Here is a 21,243-nt window from a genome sequence, read left to right as displayed (position 1 = left end):
TGATGTGAAAGAACGTTATGAAAATAAAACAAACTGAACAATAATAATAATAATAATAATAATAATAAATGGAAAAACTTTCAAAATACAAAGACCTGGAAATAGAGATAACTCGAATGTGGAATCTAAAAACAGAAACAATTCCTATCATAGTAGGTGCCTTAGGTATAATAAAAAAATATTCAGACAAATACATAACAAAAACACCAGGACTTACAAATATATATAACATACAGAAAATTGCACTACTGGGCACAGCACACATCCTACGCAAAACACTTTCAATACAGTAACCATAAGAGCATCACAGCAAACCACAGCACATACCCAAGGCACACAGAGCTGCGCTCGGTAGTGATGTGAAAGAACGTTATGAAAATAAAACTACTGAACAATAATAATAATAATAATAATAATAATAAATGGAAAAACTTTCAAAATACAAAGACCTGGAAATAGAGATAACTCGAATGTGGAATCTAAAAACAGAAACAATTCCTATCATAGTAGGTGCCTTAGGTATAATAAAAAAATATTCAGACAAATACATAACAAAAACACCAGGACTTAAAAATATATATAACATACAGAAAATTGCACTACTGGGCACAGCACACATCCTACGCAAAACACTTTCAATACAGTAACCATAAGAGCATCACAGCAAACCACAGCACATACCCAAGGCACACAGAGCTGCGCTCGGTAGTGATGTGAAAGAACGTTATGAAAATAAAACTACTGAACAATAATAATAATAATAATAATAATAATAATAAATGGAAAAACTTTCAAAATACAAAGACCTGGAAATAGAGATAACTCGAATGTGGAATCTAAAAACAGAAACAATTCCTATCATAGTAGGTGCCTTAGGTATAATAAAAAAATATTCAGACAAATACATAACAAAAACACCAGGACTTACAAATGTATATAACATACAGAAAATTGCACTACTGGGCACAGCACACATCCTACGCAAAACACTTTCAATACAGTAACCATAAGAGCATCACAGCAAACCACAGCACATACCCAAGGCACACAGAGCTGCGCTCGGTAGTGATGTGAAAGAACGTTATGAAAATAAAACAAACTGAACAATAATAATAATAATAATAATAATAATAAATGGAAAAACTTTCAAAATACAAAGACCTGGAAATAGAGATAACTCGAATGTGGAATCTAAAAACAGAAACAATTCCTATCATAGTAGGTGCCTTAGGTATAATAAAAAAATATTCAGACAAATACATAACAAAAACACCAGGACTTACAAATATATATAACACACAGAAAATTGCACTACTGGGTACTGCACACATCCTACGCAAAACACTTTCAATACAGTAACCATAAGAGCATCACAGCAAACCACAGCACATACCCAAGGCACACAGAGCTGCGCTCGGTAGTGATGTGAAAGAACGTTATGAAAATAAAACTACTGAACAATAATAATAATAATAATAATAATAATAAATGGAAAAACTTTCAAAATACAAAGACCTGGAAATAGAGATAACTCGAATGTGGAATCTAAAAACAGAAACAATTCCTATCATAGTAGGTGCCTTAGGTATAATAAAAAAATATTCAGACAAATACATAACAAAAACACCAGGACTTACAAATATATATAACATACAGAAAATTGCACTACTGGGTACTGCACACATCCTACGCAAAACACTTTCAATACAGTAACCATAAGAGCATCACAGCAAACCACAGCACATACCCAAGGCACACAGAGCTGCGCTCGGTAGTGATGTGAAAGAACGTTATGAAAATAAAACAAACTGAACAATAATAATAATAATAATAATAATAATAAATGGAAAAACTTTCAAAATACAAAGACCTGGAAATAGAGATAACTCGAATGTGGAATCTAAAAACAGAAACAATTCCTATCATAGTAGGTGCCTTAGGTATAATAAAAAAATATTCAGACAAATACATAACAAAAACACCAGGACTTACAAATGTATATAACATACAGAAAATTGCACTACTGGGCACAGCACACATCCTACGCAAAACACTTTCAATACAGTAACCATAAGAGCATCACAGCAAACCACAGCACATACCCAAGGCACACAGAGCTGCGCTCGGTAGTGATGTGAAAGAACGTTATGAAAATAAAACAAACTGAACAATAATAATAATAATAATAATAATAATAAATGGAAAAACTTTCAAAATACAAAGACCTGGAAATAGAGATAACTCGAATGTGGAATCTAAAAACAGAAACAATTCCTATCATAGTAGGTGCCTTAGGTATAATAAAAAAAATATTCAGACAAATACATAACAAAAACACCAGGACTTACAAATATATATAACATACAGAAAATTGCACTACTGGGCACAGCACACATCCTACGCAAAACACTTTCAATACAGTAACCATAAGAGCATCACAGCAAACCACAGCACATACCCAAGGCACACAGAGCTGCGCTCGGTAGTGATGTGAAAGAACGTTATGAAAATAAAACTACTGAACAATAATAATAATAATAATAATAATAATAAATGGAAAAACTTTCAAAATACAAAGACCTGGAAATAGAGATAACTCGAATGTGGAATCTAAAAACAGAAACAATTCCTATCATAGTAGGTGCCTTAGGTATAATAAAAAAATATTCAGACAAATACATAACAAAAACACCAGGACTTAAAAATATATATAACATACAGAAAATTGCACTACTGGGCACAGCACACATCCTACGCAAAACACTTTCAATACAGTAACCATAAGAGCATCACAGCAAACCACAGCACATACCCAAGGCACACAGAGCTGCGCTCGGTAGTCATGTGAAAGAACGTTATGAAAATAAAACTACTGAACAATAATAATAATAATAATAATAATAATAAATGGAAAAACTTTCAAAATACAAAGACCTGGAAATAGAGATAACTCGAATGTGGAATCTAAAAACAGAAACAATTCCTATCATAGTAGGTGCCTTAGGTATAATAAAAAAATATTCAGACAAATACATAACAAAAACACCAGGACTTACAAATGTATATAACATACAGAAAATTGCACTACTGGGCACAGCACACATCCTACGCAAAACACTTTCAATACAGTAACCATAAGAGCATCACAGCAAACCACAGCACATACCCAAGGCACACAGAGCTGCGCTCGGTAGTGATGTGAAAGAACGTTATGAAAATAAAACAAACTGAACAATAATAATAATAATAATAATAATAATAAATGGAAAAACTTTCAAAATACAAAGACCTGGAAATAGAGATAACTCGAATGTGGAATCTAAAAACAGAAACAATTCCTATCATAGTAGGTGCCTTAGGTATAATAAAAAAATATTCAGACAAATACATAACAAAAACACCAGGACTTACAAATATATATAACACACAGAAAATTGCACTACTGGGTACTGCACACATCCTACGCAAAACACTTTCAATACAGTAACCATAAGAGCATCACAGCAAACCACAGCACATACCCAAGGCACACAGAGCTGCGCTCGGTAGTGATGTGAAAGAACGTTATGAAAATAAAACAAACTGAACAATAATAATAATAATAATAATAATAATAAATGGAAAAACTTTCAAAATACAAAGACCTGGAAATAGAGATAACTCGAATGTGGAATCTAAAAACAGAAACAATTCCTATCATAGTAGGTGCCTTAGGTATAATAAAAAAATATTCAGACAAATACATAACAAAAACACCAGGACTTACAAATATATATAACATACAGAAAATTGCACTACTGGGCACAGCACACATCCTACGCAAAACACTTTCAATACAGTAACCATAAGAGCATCACAGCAAACCACAGCACATACCCAAGGCACACAGAGCTGCGCTCGGTAGTGATGTGAAAGAACGTTATGAAAATAAAACTACTGAACAATAATAATAATAATAATAATAATAATAAATGGAAAAACTTTCAAAATACAAAGACCTGGAAATAGAGATAACTCGAATGTGGAATCTAAAAACAGAAACAATTCCTATCATAGTAGGTGCCTTAGGTATAATAAAAAAATATTCAGACAAATACATAACAAAAACACCAGGACTTAAAAATATATATAACATACAGAAAATTGCACTACTGGGCACAGCACACATCCTACGCAAAACACTTTCAATACAGTAACCATAAGAGCATCACAGCAAACCACAGCACATACCCAAGGCACACAGAGCTGCGCTCGGTAGTGATGTGAAAGAACGTTATGAAAATAAAACTACTGAACAATAATAATAATAATAATAATAATAATAAATGGAAAAACTTTCAAAATACAAAGACCTGGAAATAGAGATAACTCGAATGTGGAATCTAAAAACAGAAACAATTCCTATCATAGTAGGTGCCTTAGGTATAATAAAAAAATATTCAGACAAATACATAACAAAAACACCAGGACTTACAAATGTATATAACATACAGAAAATTGCACTACTGGGCACAGCACACATCCTACGCAAAACTCTTTCAATACAGTAACCATAAGAGCATCACAGCAAACCACAGCACATACCCAAGGCACACAGAGCTGCGCTCGGTAGTGATGTGAAAGAACGTTATGAAAATAAAACAAACTGAACAATAATAATAATAATAATAATAATAATAAATGGAAAAACTTTCAAAATACAAAGACCTGGAAATAGAGATAACTCGAATGTGGAATCTAAAAACAGAAACAATTCCTATCATAGTAGGTGCCTTAGGTATAATAAAAAAATATTCAGACAAATACATAACAAAAACACCAGGACTTACAAATATATATAACATACAGAAAATTGCACTACTGGGCACAGCACACATTCTACGCAAAACACTTTCAATACAGTAAACATAAGAGCACCACAGCAAACCACAGCACATACCCAAGGCACACAGAGCTGCGCTCGGTAGTGATGTGAAAGAACGTTATGAAAATAAAACTACTGAACAATAATAATAATAATAATAATAATAATAAATGGAAAAACTTTCAAAATACAAAGACCTGGAAATAGAGATAACTCGAATGTGGAATCTAAAAACAGAAACAATTCCTATCATAGTAGGTGCCTTAGGTATAATAAAAAAATATTCAGACAAATACATAACAAAAACACCAGGACTTACAAATGTATATAACATACAGAAAATTGCACTACTGGGCACAGCACACATCCTACGCAAAACACTTTCAATACAGTAAACATAAGAGCACCACAGCAAACCACAGCACATACCCAAGGCACACAGAGCTGCGCTCGGTAGTGATGTGAAAGAACGTTATGAAAATAAAACAAACTGAACAATAATAATAATAATAATAATAATAATAAATGGAAAAACTTTCAAAATACAAAGACCTGGAAATAGAGATAACTCGAATGTGGAATCTAAAAACAGAAACAATTCCTATCATAGTAGGTGCCTTAGGTATAATAAAAAAATATTCAGACAAATACATAACAAAAACACCAGGACTTACAAATATATATAACATACAGAAAATTGCACTACTGGGCACAGCACACATCCTACGCAAAACACTTTCAATACAGTAACCATAAGAGCATCACAGCAAACCACAGCACATACCCAAGGCACACAGAGCTGCGCTCGGTAGTGATGTGAAAGAACGTTATGAAAATAAAACTACTGAACAATAATAATAATAATAATAATAATAATAAATGGAAAAACTTTCAAAATACAAAGACCTGGAAATAGAGATAACTCGAATGTGGAATCTAAAAACAGAAACAATTCCTATCATAGTAGTTGCCTTAGGTATAATAAAAAAATATTCAGACAAATACATAACAAAAACACCAGGACTTAAAAATATATATAACATACAGAAAATTGCACTACTGGGCACAGCACACATCCTACGCAAAACACTTTCAATACAGTAACCATAAGAGCATCACAGCAAACCACAGCACATACCCAAGGCACACAGAGCTGCGCTCGGTAGTGATGTGAAAGAACGTTATGAAAATAAAACTACTGAACAATAATAATAATAATAATAATAATAATAATAAATGGAAAAACTTTCAAAATACAAAGACCTGGAAATAGAGATAACTCGAATGTGGAATCTAAAAACAGAAACAATTCCTATCATAGTAGGTGCCTTAGGTATAATAAAAAAATATTCAGACAAATACATAACAAAAACACCAGGACTTACAAATGTATATAACATACAGAAAATTGCACTACTGGGCACAGCACACATCCTACGCAAAACACTTTCAATACAGTAACCATAAGAGCATCACAGCAAACCACAGCACATACCCAAGGCACACAGAGCTGCGCTCGGTAGTGATGTGAAAGAACGTTATGAAAATAAAACAAACTGAACAATAATAATAATAATAATAATAATAATAAATGGAAAAACTTTCAAAATACAAAGACCTGGAAATAGAGATAACTCGAATGTGGAATCTAAAAACAGAAACAATTCCTATCATAGTAGGTGCCTTAGGTATAATAAAAAAATATTCAGACAAATACATAACAAAAACACCAGGACTTACAAATATATATAACACACAGAAAATTGCACTACTGGGTACTGCACACATCCTACGCAAAACACTTTCAATACAGTAACCATAAGAGCATCACAGCAAACCACAGCACATACCCAAGGCACACAGAGCTGCGCTCGGTAGTGATGTGAAAGAACGTTATGAAAATAAAACTACTGAACAATAATAATAATAATAATAATAATAATAAATGGAAAAACTTTCAAAATACAAAGACCTGGAAATAGAGATAACTCGAATGTGGAATCTAAAAACAGAAACAATTCCTATCATAGTAGGTGCCTTAGGTATAATAAAAAAATATTCAGACAAATACATAACAAAAACACCAGGACTTAAAAATATATATAACATACAGAAAATTGCACTACTGGGCACAGCACACATCCTACGCAAAACACTTTCAATACAGTAACCATAAGAGCATCACAGCAAACCACAGCACATACCCAAGGCACACAGAGCTGCGCTCGGTAGTGATGTGAAAGAAGGTTATGAAAATAAAACTACTGAACAATAATAATAATAATAATAATAATAATAAATGGAAAAACTTTCAAAATACAAAGACCTGGAAATAGAGATAACTCGAATGTGGAATCTAAAAACAGAAACAATTCCTATCATAGTAGGTGCCTTAGGTATAATAAAAAAATATTCAGACAAATACATAACAAAAACACCAGGACTTACAAATGTATATAACATACAGAAAATTGCACTACTGGGCACAGCACACATCCTACGCAAAACACTTTCAATACAGTAACCATAAGAGCATCACAGCAAACCACAGCACATACCCAAGGCACACAGAGCTGCGCTCGGTAGTGATGTGAAAGAACGTTATGAAAATAAAACAAACTGAACAATAATAATAATAATAATAATAATAATAAATGGAAAAACTTTCAAAATACAAAGACCTGGAAATAGAGATAACTCGAATGTGGAATCTAAAAACAGAAACAATTCCTATCATAGTAGGTGCCTTAGGTATAATAAAAAAATATTCAGACAAATACATAACAAAAACACCAGGACTTACAAATATATATAACACACAGAAAATTGCACTACTGGGTACTGCACACATCCTACGCAAAACACTTTCAATACAGTAACCATAAGAGCATCACAGCAAACCACAGCACATACCCAAGGCACACAGAGCTGCGCTCGGTAGTGATGTGAAAGAACGTTATGAAAATAAAACTACTGAACAATAATAATAATAATAATAATAATAATAAATGGAAAAACTTTCAAAATACAAAGACCTGGAAATAGAGATAACTCGAATGTGGAATCTAAAAACAGAAACAATTCCTATCATAGTAGGTGCCTTAGGTATAATAAAAAAATATTCAGACAAATACATAACAAAAACACCAGGACTTACAAATGTATATAACATACAGAAAATTGCACTACTGGGCACAGCACACATCCTACGCAAAACACTTTCAATACAGTAACCATAAGAGCATCACAGCAAACCACAGCACATACCCAAGGCACACAGAGCTGCGCTCGGTAGTGATGTGAAAGAACGTTATGAAAATAAAACAAACTGAACAATAATAATAATAATAATAATAATAATAAATGGAAAAACTTTCAAAATACAAAGACCTGGAAATAGAGATAACTCGAATGTGGAATCTAAAAACAGAAACAATTCCTATCATAGTAGGTGCCTTAGGTATAATAAAAAAATATTCAGACAAATACATAACAAAAACACCAGGACTTACAAATGTATATAACATACAGAAAATTGCACTACTGGGCACAGCACACATCCTACGCAAAACACTTTCAATACAGTAACCATAAGAGCATCACAGCAAACCACAGCACATACCCAAGGCACACAGAGCTGCGCTCGGTAGTGATGTGAAAGAACGTTATGAAAATAAAACTACTGAACAATAATAATAATAATAATAATAATAATAAATGGAAAAACTTTCAAAATACAAAGACCTGGAAATAGAGATAACTCGAATGTGGAATCTAAAAACAGAAACAATTCCTATCATAGTAGGTGCCTTAGGTATAATAAAAAAATATTCAGACAAATACATAACAAAAACACCAGGACTTACAAATATATATAACACACAGAAAATTGCACTACTGGGTACTGCACACATCCTACGCAAAACACTTTCAACACAGTAACCATAAGAGCATCACAGCAAACCACAGCACATACCCAAGGCACACAGAGCTGCGCTCGGTAGTGATGTGAAAGAACGTTATGAAAATAAAACTACTGAACAATAATAATAATAATAATAATAATAAATGGAAAAACTTTCAAAATACAAAGACCTGGAAATAGAGATAACTCGAATGTGGAATCTAAAAACAGAAACAATTCCTATCATAGTAGGTGCCTTAGGTATAATAAAAAAATATTCAGACAAATACATAACAAAAACACCAGGACTTACAAATATATATAACATACAGAAAATTGCACTACTGGGCACAGCACACATCCTACGCAAAACACTTTCAATACAGTAACCATAAGAGCATCACAGCAAACCACAGCACATACCCAAGGCACACAGAGCTGCGCTCGGTAGTGATGTGAAAGAACGTTATGAAAATAAAACTACTGAACAATAATAATAATAATAATAATAATAATAAATGGAAAAACTTTCAAAATACAAAGACCTGGAAATAGAGATAACTCGAATGTGGAATCTAAAAACAGAAACAATTCCTATCATAGTAGGTGCCTTAGGTATAATAAAAAAATATTCAGACAAATACATAACAAAAACACCAGGACTTAAAAATATATATAACATACAGAAAATTGCACTACTGGGCACAGCACACATCCTACGCAAAACACTTTCAATACAGTAACCATAAGAGCATCACAGCAAACCACAGCACATACCCAAGGCACACAGAGCTGCGCTCGGTAGTGATGTGAAAGAACGTTATGAAAATAAAACTACTGAACAATAATAATAATAATAATAATAATAATAATAAATGGAAAAACTTTCAAAATACAAAGACCTGGAAATAGAGATAACTCGAATGTGGAATCTAAAAACAGAAACAATTCCTATCATAGTAGGTGCCTTAGGTATAATAAAAAAATATTCAGACAAATACATAACAAAAACACCAGGACTTAAAAATATATATAACATACAGAAAATTGCACTACTGGGCACAGCACACATCCTACGCAAAACACTTTCAATACAGTAACCATAAGAGCATCACAGCAAACCACAGCACATACCCAAGGCACACAGAGCTGCGCTCGGTAGTGATGTGAAAGAACGTTATGAAAATAAAACTACTGAACAATAATAATAATAATAATAATAATAATAATAAATGGAAAAACTTTCAAAATACAAAGACCTGGAAATAGAGATAACTCGAATGTGGAATCTAAAAACAGAAACAATTCCTATCATAGTAGGTGCCTTAGGTATAATAAAAAAATATTCAGACAAATACATAACAAAAACACCAGGACTTACAAATGTATATAACATACAGAAAATTGCACTACTGGGCACAGCACACATCCTACGCAAAACACTTTCAATACAGTAACCATAAGAGCATCACAGCAAACCACAGCACATACCCAAGGCACACAGAGCTGCGCTCGGTAGTGATGTGAAAGAACGTTATGAAAATAAAACAAACTGAACAATAATAATAATAATAATAATAATAATAAATGGAAAAACTTTCAAAATACAAAGACCTGGAAATAGAGATAACTCGAATGTGGAATCTAAAAACAGAAACAATTCCTATCATAGTAGGTGCCTTAGGTATAATAAAAAAATATTCAGACAAATACATAACAAAAACACCAGGACTTACAAATATATATAACACACAGAAAATTGCACTACTGGGTACTGCACACATCCTACGCAAAACACTTTCAATACAGTAACCATAAGAGCATCACAGCAAACCACAGCACATACCCAAGGCACACAGAGCTGCGCTCGGTAGTGATGTGAAAGAACGTTATGAAAATAAAACTACTGAACAATAATAATAATAATAATAATAATAATAAATGGAAAAACTTTCAAAATACAAAGACCTGGAAATAGAGATAACTCGAATGTGGAATCTAAAAACAGAAACAATTCCTATCATAGTAGGTGCCTTAGGTATAATAAAAAAATATTCAGACAAATACATAACAAAAACACCAGGACTTACAAATATATATAACATACAGAAAATTGCACTACTGGGCACAGCACACATCCTACGCAAAACACTTTCAATACAGTAACCATAAGAGCATCACAGCAAACCACAGCACATACCCAAGGCACACAGAGCTGCGCTCGGTAGTGATGTGAAAGAAGGTTATGAAAATAAAACTACTGAACAATAATAATAATAATAATAATAATAATAAATGGAAAAACTTTCAAAATACAAAGACCTGGAAATAGAGATAACTCGAATGTGGAATCTAAAAACAGAAACAATTCCTATCATAGTAGGTGCCTTAGGTATAATAAAAAAATATTCAGACAAATACATAACAAAAACACCAGGACTTACAAATGTATATAACATACAGAAAATTGCACTACTGGGCACAGCACACATCCTACGCAAAACACTTTCAATACAGTAACCATAAGAGCATCACAGCAAACCACAGCACATACCCAAGGCACACAGAGCTGCGCTCGGTAGTGATGTGAAAGAACGTTATGAAAATAAAACAAACTGAACAATAATAATAATAATAATAATAATAATAAATGGAAAAACTTTCAAAATACAAAGACCTGGAAATAGAGATAACTCGAATGTGGAATCTAAAAACAGAAACAATTCCTATCATAGTAGGTGCCTTAGGTATAATAAAAAAATATTCAGACAAATACATAACAAAAACACCAGGACTTACAAATATATATAACACACAGAAAATTGCACTACTGGGTACTGCACACATCCTACGCAAAACACTTTCAATACAGTAACCATAAGAGCATCACAGCAAACCACAGCACATACCCAAGGCACACAGAGCTGCGCTCGGTAGTGATGTGAAAGAACGTTATGAAAATAAAACTACTGAACAATAATAATAATAATAATAATAATAATAAATGGAAAAACTTTCAAAATACAAAGACCTGGAAATAGAGATAACTCGAATGTGGAATCTAAAAACAGAAACAATTCCTATCATAGTAGGTGCCTTAGGTATAATAAAAAAATATTCAGACAAATACATAACAAAAACACCAGGACTTACAAATGTATATAACATACAGAAAATTGCACTACTGGGCACAGCACACATCCTACGCAAAACACTTTCAATACAGTAACCATAAGAGCATCACAGCAAACCACAGCACATACCCAAGGCACACAGAGCTGCGCTCGGTAGTGATGTGAAAGAACGTTATGAAAATAAAACAAACTGAACAATAATAATAATAATAATAATAATAATAATAAATGGAAAAACTTTCAAAATACAAAGACCTGGAAATAGAGATAACTCGAATGTGGAATCTAAAAACAGAAACAATTCCTATCATAGTAGGTGCCTTAGGTATAATAAAAAAATATTCAGACAAATACATAACAAAAACACCAGGACTTACAAATGTATATAACATACAGAAAATTGCACTACTGGGCACAGCACACATCCTACGCAAAACACTTTCAATACAGTAACCATAAGAGCATCACAGCAAACCACAGCACATACCCAAGGCACACAGAGCTGCGCTCGGTAGTGATGTGAAAGAACGTTATGAAAATAAAACTACTGAACAATAATAATAATAATAATAATAATAATAAATGGAAAAACTTTCAAAATACAAAGACCTGGAAATAGAGATAACTCGAATGTGGAATCTAAAAACAGAAACAATTCCTATCATAGTAGGTGCCTTAGGTATAATAAAAAAATATTCAGACAAATACATAACAAAAACACCAGGACTTACAAATATATATAACACACAGAAAATTGCACTACTGGGTACTGCACACATCCTACGCAAAACACTTTCAACACAGTAACCATAAGAGCATCACAGCAAACCACAGCACATACCCAAGGCACACAGAGCTGCGCTCGGTAGTGATGTGAAAGAACGTTATGAAAATAAAACTACTGAACAATAATAATAATAATAATAATAATAAATGGAAAAACTTTCAAAATACAAAGACCTGGAAATAGAGATAACTCGAATGTGGAATCTAAAAACAGAAACAATTCCTATCATAGTAGGTGCCTTAGGTATAATAAAAAAATATTCAGACAAATACATAACAAAAACACCAGGACTTACAAATATATATAACACACAGAAAATTGCACTACTGGGTACTGCACACATCCTACGCAAAACACTTTCAATACAGTAACCATAAGAGCATCACAGCAAACCACAGCACATACCCAAGGCACACAGAGCTGCGCTCGGTAGTGATGTGAAAGAACGTTATGAAAATAAAACTACTGAACAATAATAATAATAATAATAATAATAATAATAAATGGAAAAACTTTCAAAATACAAAGACCTGGAAATAGAGATAACTCGAATGTGGAATCTAAAAACAGAAACAATTCCTATCATAGTAGGTGCCTTAGGTATAATAAAAAAATATTCAGACAAATACATAACAAAAACACCAGGACTTACAAATGTATATAACATACAGAAAATTGCACTACTGGGCACAGCACACATCCTACGCAAAACACTTTCAATACAGTAACCATAAGAGCATCACAGCAAACCACAGCACATACCCAAGGCACACAGAGCTGCGCTCGGTAGTGATGTGAAAGAACGTTATGAAAATAAAACTACTGAACAATAATAATAATAATAATAATAATAATAATAAATGGAAAAACTTTCAAAATACAAAGACCTGGAAATAGAGATAACTCGAATGTGGAATCTAAAAACAGAAACAATTCCTATCATAGTAGGTGCCTTAGGTATAATAAAAAAATATTCAGACAAATACATAACAAAAACACCAGGACTTACAAATATATATAACACACAGAAAATTGCACTACTGGGTACTGCACACATCCTACGCAAAACACTTTCAATACAGTAACCATAAGAGCATCACAGCAAACCACAGCACATACCCAAGGCACACAGAGCTGCGCTCGGTAGTGATGTGAAAGAACGTTATGAAAATAAAACTACTGAACAATAATAATAATAATAATAATAATAATAAATGGAAAAACTTTCAAAATACAAAGACCTGGAAATAGAGATAACTCGAATGTGGAATCTAAAAACAGAAACAATTCCTATCATAGTAGGTGCCTTAGGTATAATAAAAAAATATTCAGACAAATACATAACAAAAACACCAGGACTTACAAATATATATAACATACAGAAAATTGCACTACTGGGCACAGCACACATCCTACGCAAAACACTTTCAATACAGTAACCATAAGAGCATCACAGCAAACCACAGCACATACCCAAGGCACACAGAGCTGCGCTCGGTAGTGATGTGAAAGAACGTTATGAAAATAAAACTACTGAACAATAATAATAATAATAATAATAATAATAATAAATGGAAAAACTTTCAAAATACAAAGACCTGGAAATAGAGATAACTCGAATGTGGAATCTAAAAACAGAAACAATTCCTATCATAGTAGGTGCCTTAGGTATAATAAAAAAATATTCAGACAAATACATAACAAAAACACCAGGACTTACAAATATATATAACATACAGAAAATTGCACTACTGGGCACAGCACACATCCTACGCAAAACACTTTCAATACAGTAACCATAAGAGCATCACAGCAAACCACAGCACATACCCAAGGCACACAGAGCTGCGCTCGGTAGTGATGTGAAAGAACGTTATGAAAATAAAACTACTGAACAATAATAATAATAATAATAATAATAATAAATGGAAAAACTTTCAAAATACAAAGACCTGGAAATAGAGATAACTCGAATGTGGAATCTAAAAACAGAAACAATTCCTATCATAGTAGGTGCCTTAGGTATAATAAAAAAATATTCAGACAAATACATAACAAAAACACCAGGACTTACAAATATATATAACACACAGAAAATTGCACTACTGGGTACTGCACACATCCTACGCAAAACACTTTCAATACAGTAACCATAAGAGCATCACAGCAAACCACAGCACATACCCAAGGCACACAGAGCTGCGCTCGGTAGTGATGTGAAAGAACGTTATGAAAATAAAACTACTGAACAATAATAATAATAATAATAATAATAATAAATGGAAAAACTTTCAAAATACAAAGACCTGGAAATAGAGATAACTCGAATGTGGAATCTAAAAACAGAAACAATTCCTATCATAGTAGGTGCCTTAGGTATAATAAAAAAATATTCAGACAAATACATAACAAAAACACCAGGACTTACAAATATATATAACATACAGAAAATTGCACTACTGGGCACAGCACACATCCTACGCAAAACACTTTCAATACAGTAACCATAAGAGCATCACAGCAAACCACAGCACATACCCAAGGCACACAGAGCTGCGCTCGGTAGTGATGTGAAAGAACGTTATGAAAATAAAACTACTGAACAATAATAATAATAATAATAATAATAATAAATGGAAAAACTTTCAAAATACAAAGACCTGGAAATAGAGATAACTCGAATGTGGAATCTAAAAACAGAAACAATTCCTATCATAGTAGGTGCCTTAGGTATAATAAAAAAATATTCAGACAAATACATAACAAAAACACCAGGACTTACAAATATATATAACATACAGAAAATTGCACTACTGGGCACAGCACACATCCTACGCAAAACACTTTCAATACAGTAACCATAAGAGCATCACAGCAAACCACAGCACATACCCAAGGCACACAGAGCTGCGCTCGGTAGTGATGTGAAATAACGTTATGAAAATAAAACTACTGAACAATAATAATAATAATAATAATAATAATAATAATAATAATAATAATAATAATAATAATAATAATAAATGGAAAAACTTTCAAAATACAAAGACCTGGAAATAGAGATAACTCGAATGTGGAATCTAAAAACAGAAACAATTCCTATCATAGTAGGTGCCTTAGGTATAATAAAAAAATATTCAGACAAATACATAACAAAAACACCAGGACTTACAAATATATATAACATACAGAAAATTGCACTACTGGGTACTGCACACATTCTACGCAAAACACTTTCAATACAGTAAACATAAGAGCACCACAGCAAACCACAGCACATACCCAAGGCGCACAGAGCTGCGCTCGGTAGTGAAGTGAAAGCACGTTATAAAAATAAAACTACTGAATAATAATAATAATAATAATAATAATTATAATAATATATTTTTAAACGGATTGACGTAATATTTACCTCCTGATATTTTTCCACTTTCTCACTTGCCTTCTTATTCACTGTGAAGCAATATCCGTAATAATTACCTTTCTACAACAACAATGTCAGGTCTTTTAGGCACAATAGAATGGTCACACTGGATGGTCATGCCCTATACGATCTTATATTGTTCATTTTCATCAACCTATTATTATTATTATTATTATTATTTCTTATTACTACTACTACTACTACTATTAAGGTGGCAGAATCGTTAGCACGCTGGACGAAATACTTAGCGGTATTTCTCTCGTCGTTATGTTCTGAGTTCAAGTTCCGCCGAAGTCGACTTTGTCTTTCATTCTTTCGGAATCGATGAAATAGGTACCAGTTGAACACTGTTGTCGATGTAATCGACTCATCTCATCCCAACCGCATCCAAGCTGCCCTTGTGGGGAAATTTGAAATTATTATAATTATTATTATTATTATTATTATTATTATTATTATTATTATTGAGTGAGAGAGCAGTGCATGCCATCAAAGTAGCAGTAGGGTACAAATAAACGAAGCCCAATCTACACATCGTGACTACCGTCAGATAAGGTACACCAGGCACATGCATCACAGCCATATGTGCGCGACATGGTGATCTCATATCAAGATAAACAGCGAATGACCTTGCAGGTGGGGCCCAGTTAGAACTGAGTAGCCCATCCCGTTCAAAGGTCCCGGAATAAGGCTTGTTTTAGGATGATGAATGAAACACCCGTTTCCAAAGGCGAATTATTCAAACCCCGAACAATTCCTCACAACACATGGCTATGATGTTCCCCCACTACTTCTGCCCGTGATCAGAGAGGCACATGCCATCAGCTACTAAGAGACATGCTCAACTGGTTACGGTCAAACAACTGACAAGCAAACCTGTGGTATTGAACAGAATATTTGCTGTGACCTATATTTTATACAAAGACAAAACATTGTAGATGATAACACTTCCAATCAGTTATGATCAAAAGCCATGAGAGCAAGTACCATGTACTGCATCAGAGCATTTATTATTGTGATCATCATCATCATGATCATCAACATCACCAACCGCATCGTCATCATCATCATCATCATCATAATCATCATCATCGACATCATCATCACCGTCATCGTCATCGTCATCATCATCATCATCATCACCATCATCATCATCGACATGACATCATCATCATCGTCGTCATCATCGTCATCATCATCATCATCTTCATCAGCATCATCATCATCATCATCATCATCATTATCATTATTATTATTATTATTATTATTATTATTATTATTATTATTATTATTATTATTATTATTATTATCCAGTGGCTTTATTTTTTATATTAAATGTTTTCACTGCACGTCCATGAGCATCTCGGTGTGCCTTCGGTATGCACTGTAGATTGTTTTAGTGTTGTTATTTTTACTGTGTTGGAAGTGTTTTCTGTAGGGTGTGTGTGCTGCCTTGCAGCATTATGAAGTATGATAATGAAGTATTATACATATATATTTGTAAACCCTTTCTTTTTGTTATTAAATATTTATCTGCATGTTTTTAACCATGCCCAATGCTTCTATTATTATTGGGATTGTTTCTGTTTTCAGGCCCTTCATTCTGGTTACCTCTATTTCGAGATCTTTATATTTTGAAAGTTTCTCCGTTTGTTTTAGAGATACATTGTCATCTGTTGGGGCTAATGATATGTCGAACAGTAGGCATTTTCTTTCTTGTTGGTCTGTGACAACAATGTTAGGCCCGTTAGCCTTGATCGTTCTATATGCGTGTATCGACATATCACAGAGTGCTGTTGCTTTGCCGCAGAGTAAATATAGAGCAATCTTCTGTTGTTGAAGTCATATACTCTGAGATATGTTTATACCATCTTGTTCTTGTTGTCATTCCATACTGCTGGCGCAGCTTCCACAGCATATAGGTCCCAACACTGTCATACTTGTATATGCGTTCATTCTGGCCGAACTGGACAACCCGAAGCGATAAATCATATCGTGGTTTAAGCATGATGATGGTAATGATGATGATGATGATGATGATGATGATGATGATGATGTTGCCGATGATGTTGATGATGATGACGACGATGACGATGGCGATGACGGTGACGCAGATGAGAATGAAGACTATGATGATGATATCGAAAATGTTTATGATGATAATGGTGATGATGATGATGATGACGATGACGATGATGACGATGATGAGGAGGGTGATGATGATGATGATGAGGGTGATGATGATGATGATGATGGTAATGATGATGGTAATGACTATGATGATGATTGTTTGTTGAGCCTGACGGTGAATTAGATATCTTTTCTCTCTCTTTTGTTTTACAGTTGGTTAGTTTCCCCATGCTTGGTCTTAACGGCTGGAACAATGCTTCTGACGTACGTATACACACTTATACACACCTATATATACATGTATGTACACAGATAATATATGGGCACATAGATATATAGATATATACAAACAGGTATAGAGACATATATATAAAAATATGCATATACATGGATATGCATATACATCTATATATACATATATATATATGTGTGTGTGTGTATACACACATATACATCTATATATATATATATATATATATATATATATATATATATATATATATATATATATATATATATATATACATCTATACATCTATATATATATATATATATATATATATATATATATATATACATATATAGAGAGAGATAGATATAGATAGAAGCATGCATGTACACGCGCAGTAAAATAAGAAGAATGGTATGAGCTTGCTTTTATATGCATATGTGTGTGTGGGGGGGGGGGGGGTTGTATATATATATATATATCGTTGATATACGGATAAATATATGCTATATACACGTATACATGCATGTTTATATCTACATATATATATATATTTATATATAAATATATATATATACATATGTATACATAAAAATACATACATGTATCTATCTATCTCTCTCTCTCTCTCTCTCTCTATATATATATATATATATATATATATATATATATATATATATATATATATACATATATATGTATGTAAATATATATATATGTATCTATATATTTGTATGTATTTATGTATGTATGTATGTGCATGTATTCTGTGCAATTGTATCTTGGTAGAGTCACTCTAGTTTTCAAGAATACATATACAGTCACATTTATTGTAATATTATGAAGTACATACACATATAACATATCAAGATATCTCATTATTCGTCTATGATAAAAAAAAAAAGAAACTTATTAAAATTTATGCATGATTGTCACGCTCGCTAATGTTTGCCTATGAAACCAGATGCTTTTGTATTCAGATTTACTATATGTGTGTGGGTTTGCATGTGTGTCTGTGTCTGTGTTTGTGCGTATGTGTGTGTGTATGTGTGTATTTGAATACGCTTGTTTGAATATATTTCATAAAACAGACTCTAAATACACTCCATTCTTACGTATTTACAGTCACACAGGTTTTTGTCAAGCAGACTATATTATGAAATTGTGAAAGATGCTAGCAAATATGAAGGCCATCAGCGCTCTTGCGAGGTTGGCTAGTATAGTATTTGTTCTTCCTGCAACCTGTAAGGCCACTGTCCTTGCCTTATTGTATATCGTAGAAGGAAAGAACTCGTTTTAAAGGCAGTACTTTCGAAACAATTTTTGCTGACCGCAACATTCGGGTATCTGAGAAATTTGTGTAGGCTCTTAAAATAACTTCCGACTAAGAGGTCTTGTTGGCTTATTTCATGCTTTATGAATTTTGTTTAGACAAATCCCATACTTCCGCGCCTTGTTAAATTATAGTTTGACCCAATAAACTATGTTCCAAGGTGTTGGTGGGGGGACTCTGCTTAACCTCTCTGTTTCCAAACGTATTGTGACAGAAAATGTTGTTCTTTGACTTGAATGAGCGAAGATTCTGATTGAAGAAATCCTTGAAGGTAATTGCTGATAGACCCTCATAATTTATTTCGATGTTGTCCGGCTATGTTACGTTTGCTGGGTTTGTTGGTGTGGCAATATATTCTTGACTGGTCATGTGAACGGATATCGAATGTTGATTTACTCTATGATTACTCTATGATTGAGTACCGTATATTAGAGTTAGGAAATTACTGGTTACGTTTGATGACGTCTGCTTTGTGCGGTGAATTAAACCAGATGATTTTCCTCGTGTTTGTTCAAATCTATTGTTTAGTGAGTTGGGTTGTATCTAAGTGAAACCGTTTTCTGTAGCTTATCATTATAATAGGGGCGGCTCTAATGTATAAATTATCATTCGGGAGTTGATGAGGGACTCTGTGGTGGGTGGTTAGATAGAAATGGTGTCCTACATTTTCCGCTGGGATTGTGTTTACTAGTCTAAATTTATGTCAACGAAATTTTTTATTTTTTATTTATGCATCCTTTTAAAGCCTAGCCAGGTTCATGGGCCCGGTTTCCCGGTTTCTATGGCGTATGTGTTCCCCCAGCTGGACGGGACGCCAGTCCAACGCAGAGTTACTCAAGAAACAGGAAGAAAGAGTGAGAGAAAGTTGGGGCGAAAGAGTACAACAGGGGTTGCCACCACCCCTTGCCGGAGCCTCGTGGGGCTTTAGGTGTTTTTGTTCAATAAACACACACAACACCCGGTCTGGGAATCGAAACCGTGATCTTCCAGCCGTGAGTCCGAAAGGGCAAATGTAAAAAACTTCTAACAATGCAGAAAGTTTTATAAAACCCTTTATATTTCAGGTGCAAATGCCCCTCCTCCGAAGGAAGCAGTCCAAGAAATAAATATCTTGTTACACCGATTTGTTTACTTAGTTGAAACTGCTCAGCGTTTCGGTTAGCAACAATAGCAACAAGCTTCCACTTGCTGAGCTGGCAACTCTTTCAGTGTAACAAGACATTTCGTATACGACTTCCTTCTGAAGATGAGTCTTGCACCTGAAATATAAAGGATTTTATAAAGACTTCTTCATTACTGGAAGCTTTCTATATTTTTCTCTTTTTTTTCAACTTTTTTATTACAATACTTCAAGCGAACAACGGCGCTCTTATATATATATATATATATATATATATATATATATATATATATATATATATATATATATATATATATA

General features: G+C 33.2%; 1 protein-coding gene across 5 annotated transcripts in view; it reads left to right on the top strand.

The window, feature by feature from the left end:
- The window catches only part of LOC149134503 (uncharacterized), a 546,861-nt gene that overhangs the window by 449,586 nt on the left and 76,032 nt on the right, over window positions 1-21,243 (top strand). For all 5 annotated transcript variants that reach the window (XR_016242942.1, XR_016242943.1, XM_089356803.1 and 2 more), the window contains exon 2: window positions 18,457-18,507. Coding sequence is in view for 3 of the 5 variants with exons in the window: in XM_089356803.1 (XP_089212929.1) it covers window positions 18,457-18,507 (51 nt within the window). In the remaining 2 variants the exon portion in view is untranslated. The remainder of the gene's footprint in view (window positions 1-18,456; window positions 18,508-21,243) is intronic.

Source organism: Octopus bimaculoides, chromosome 8 (assembly GCF_046866305.1).
Source record: "Octopus bimaculoides isolate indiv1 chromosome 8, ASM4686630v1, whole genome shotgun sequence".
Taxonomy (NCBI): Eukaryota; Metazoa; Mollusca; class Cephalopoda; order Octopoda; family Octopodidae; genus Octopus; species Octopus bimaculoides.
The sequence above is the reverse complement of the archived record's forward strand: the minus strand, read 5'-3'. Positions and strand labels throughout refer to the sequence as shown.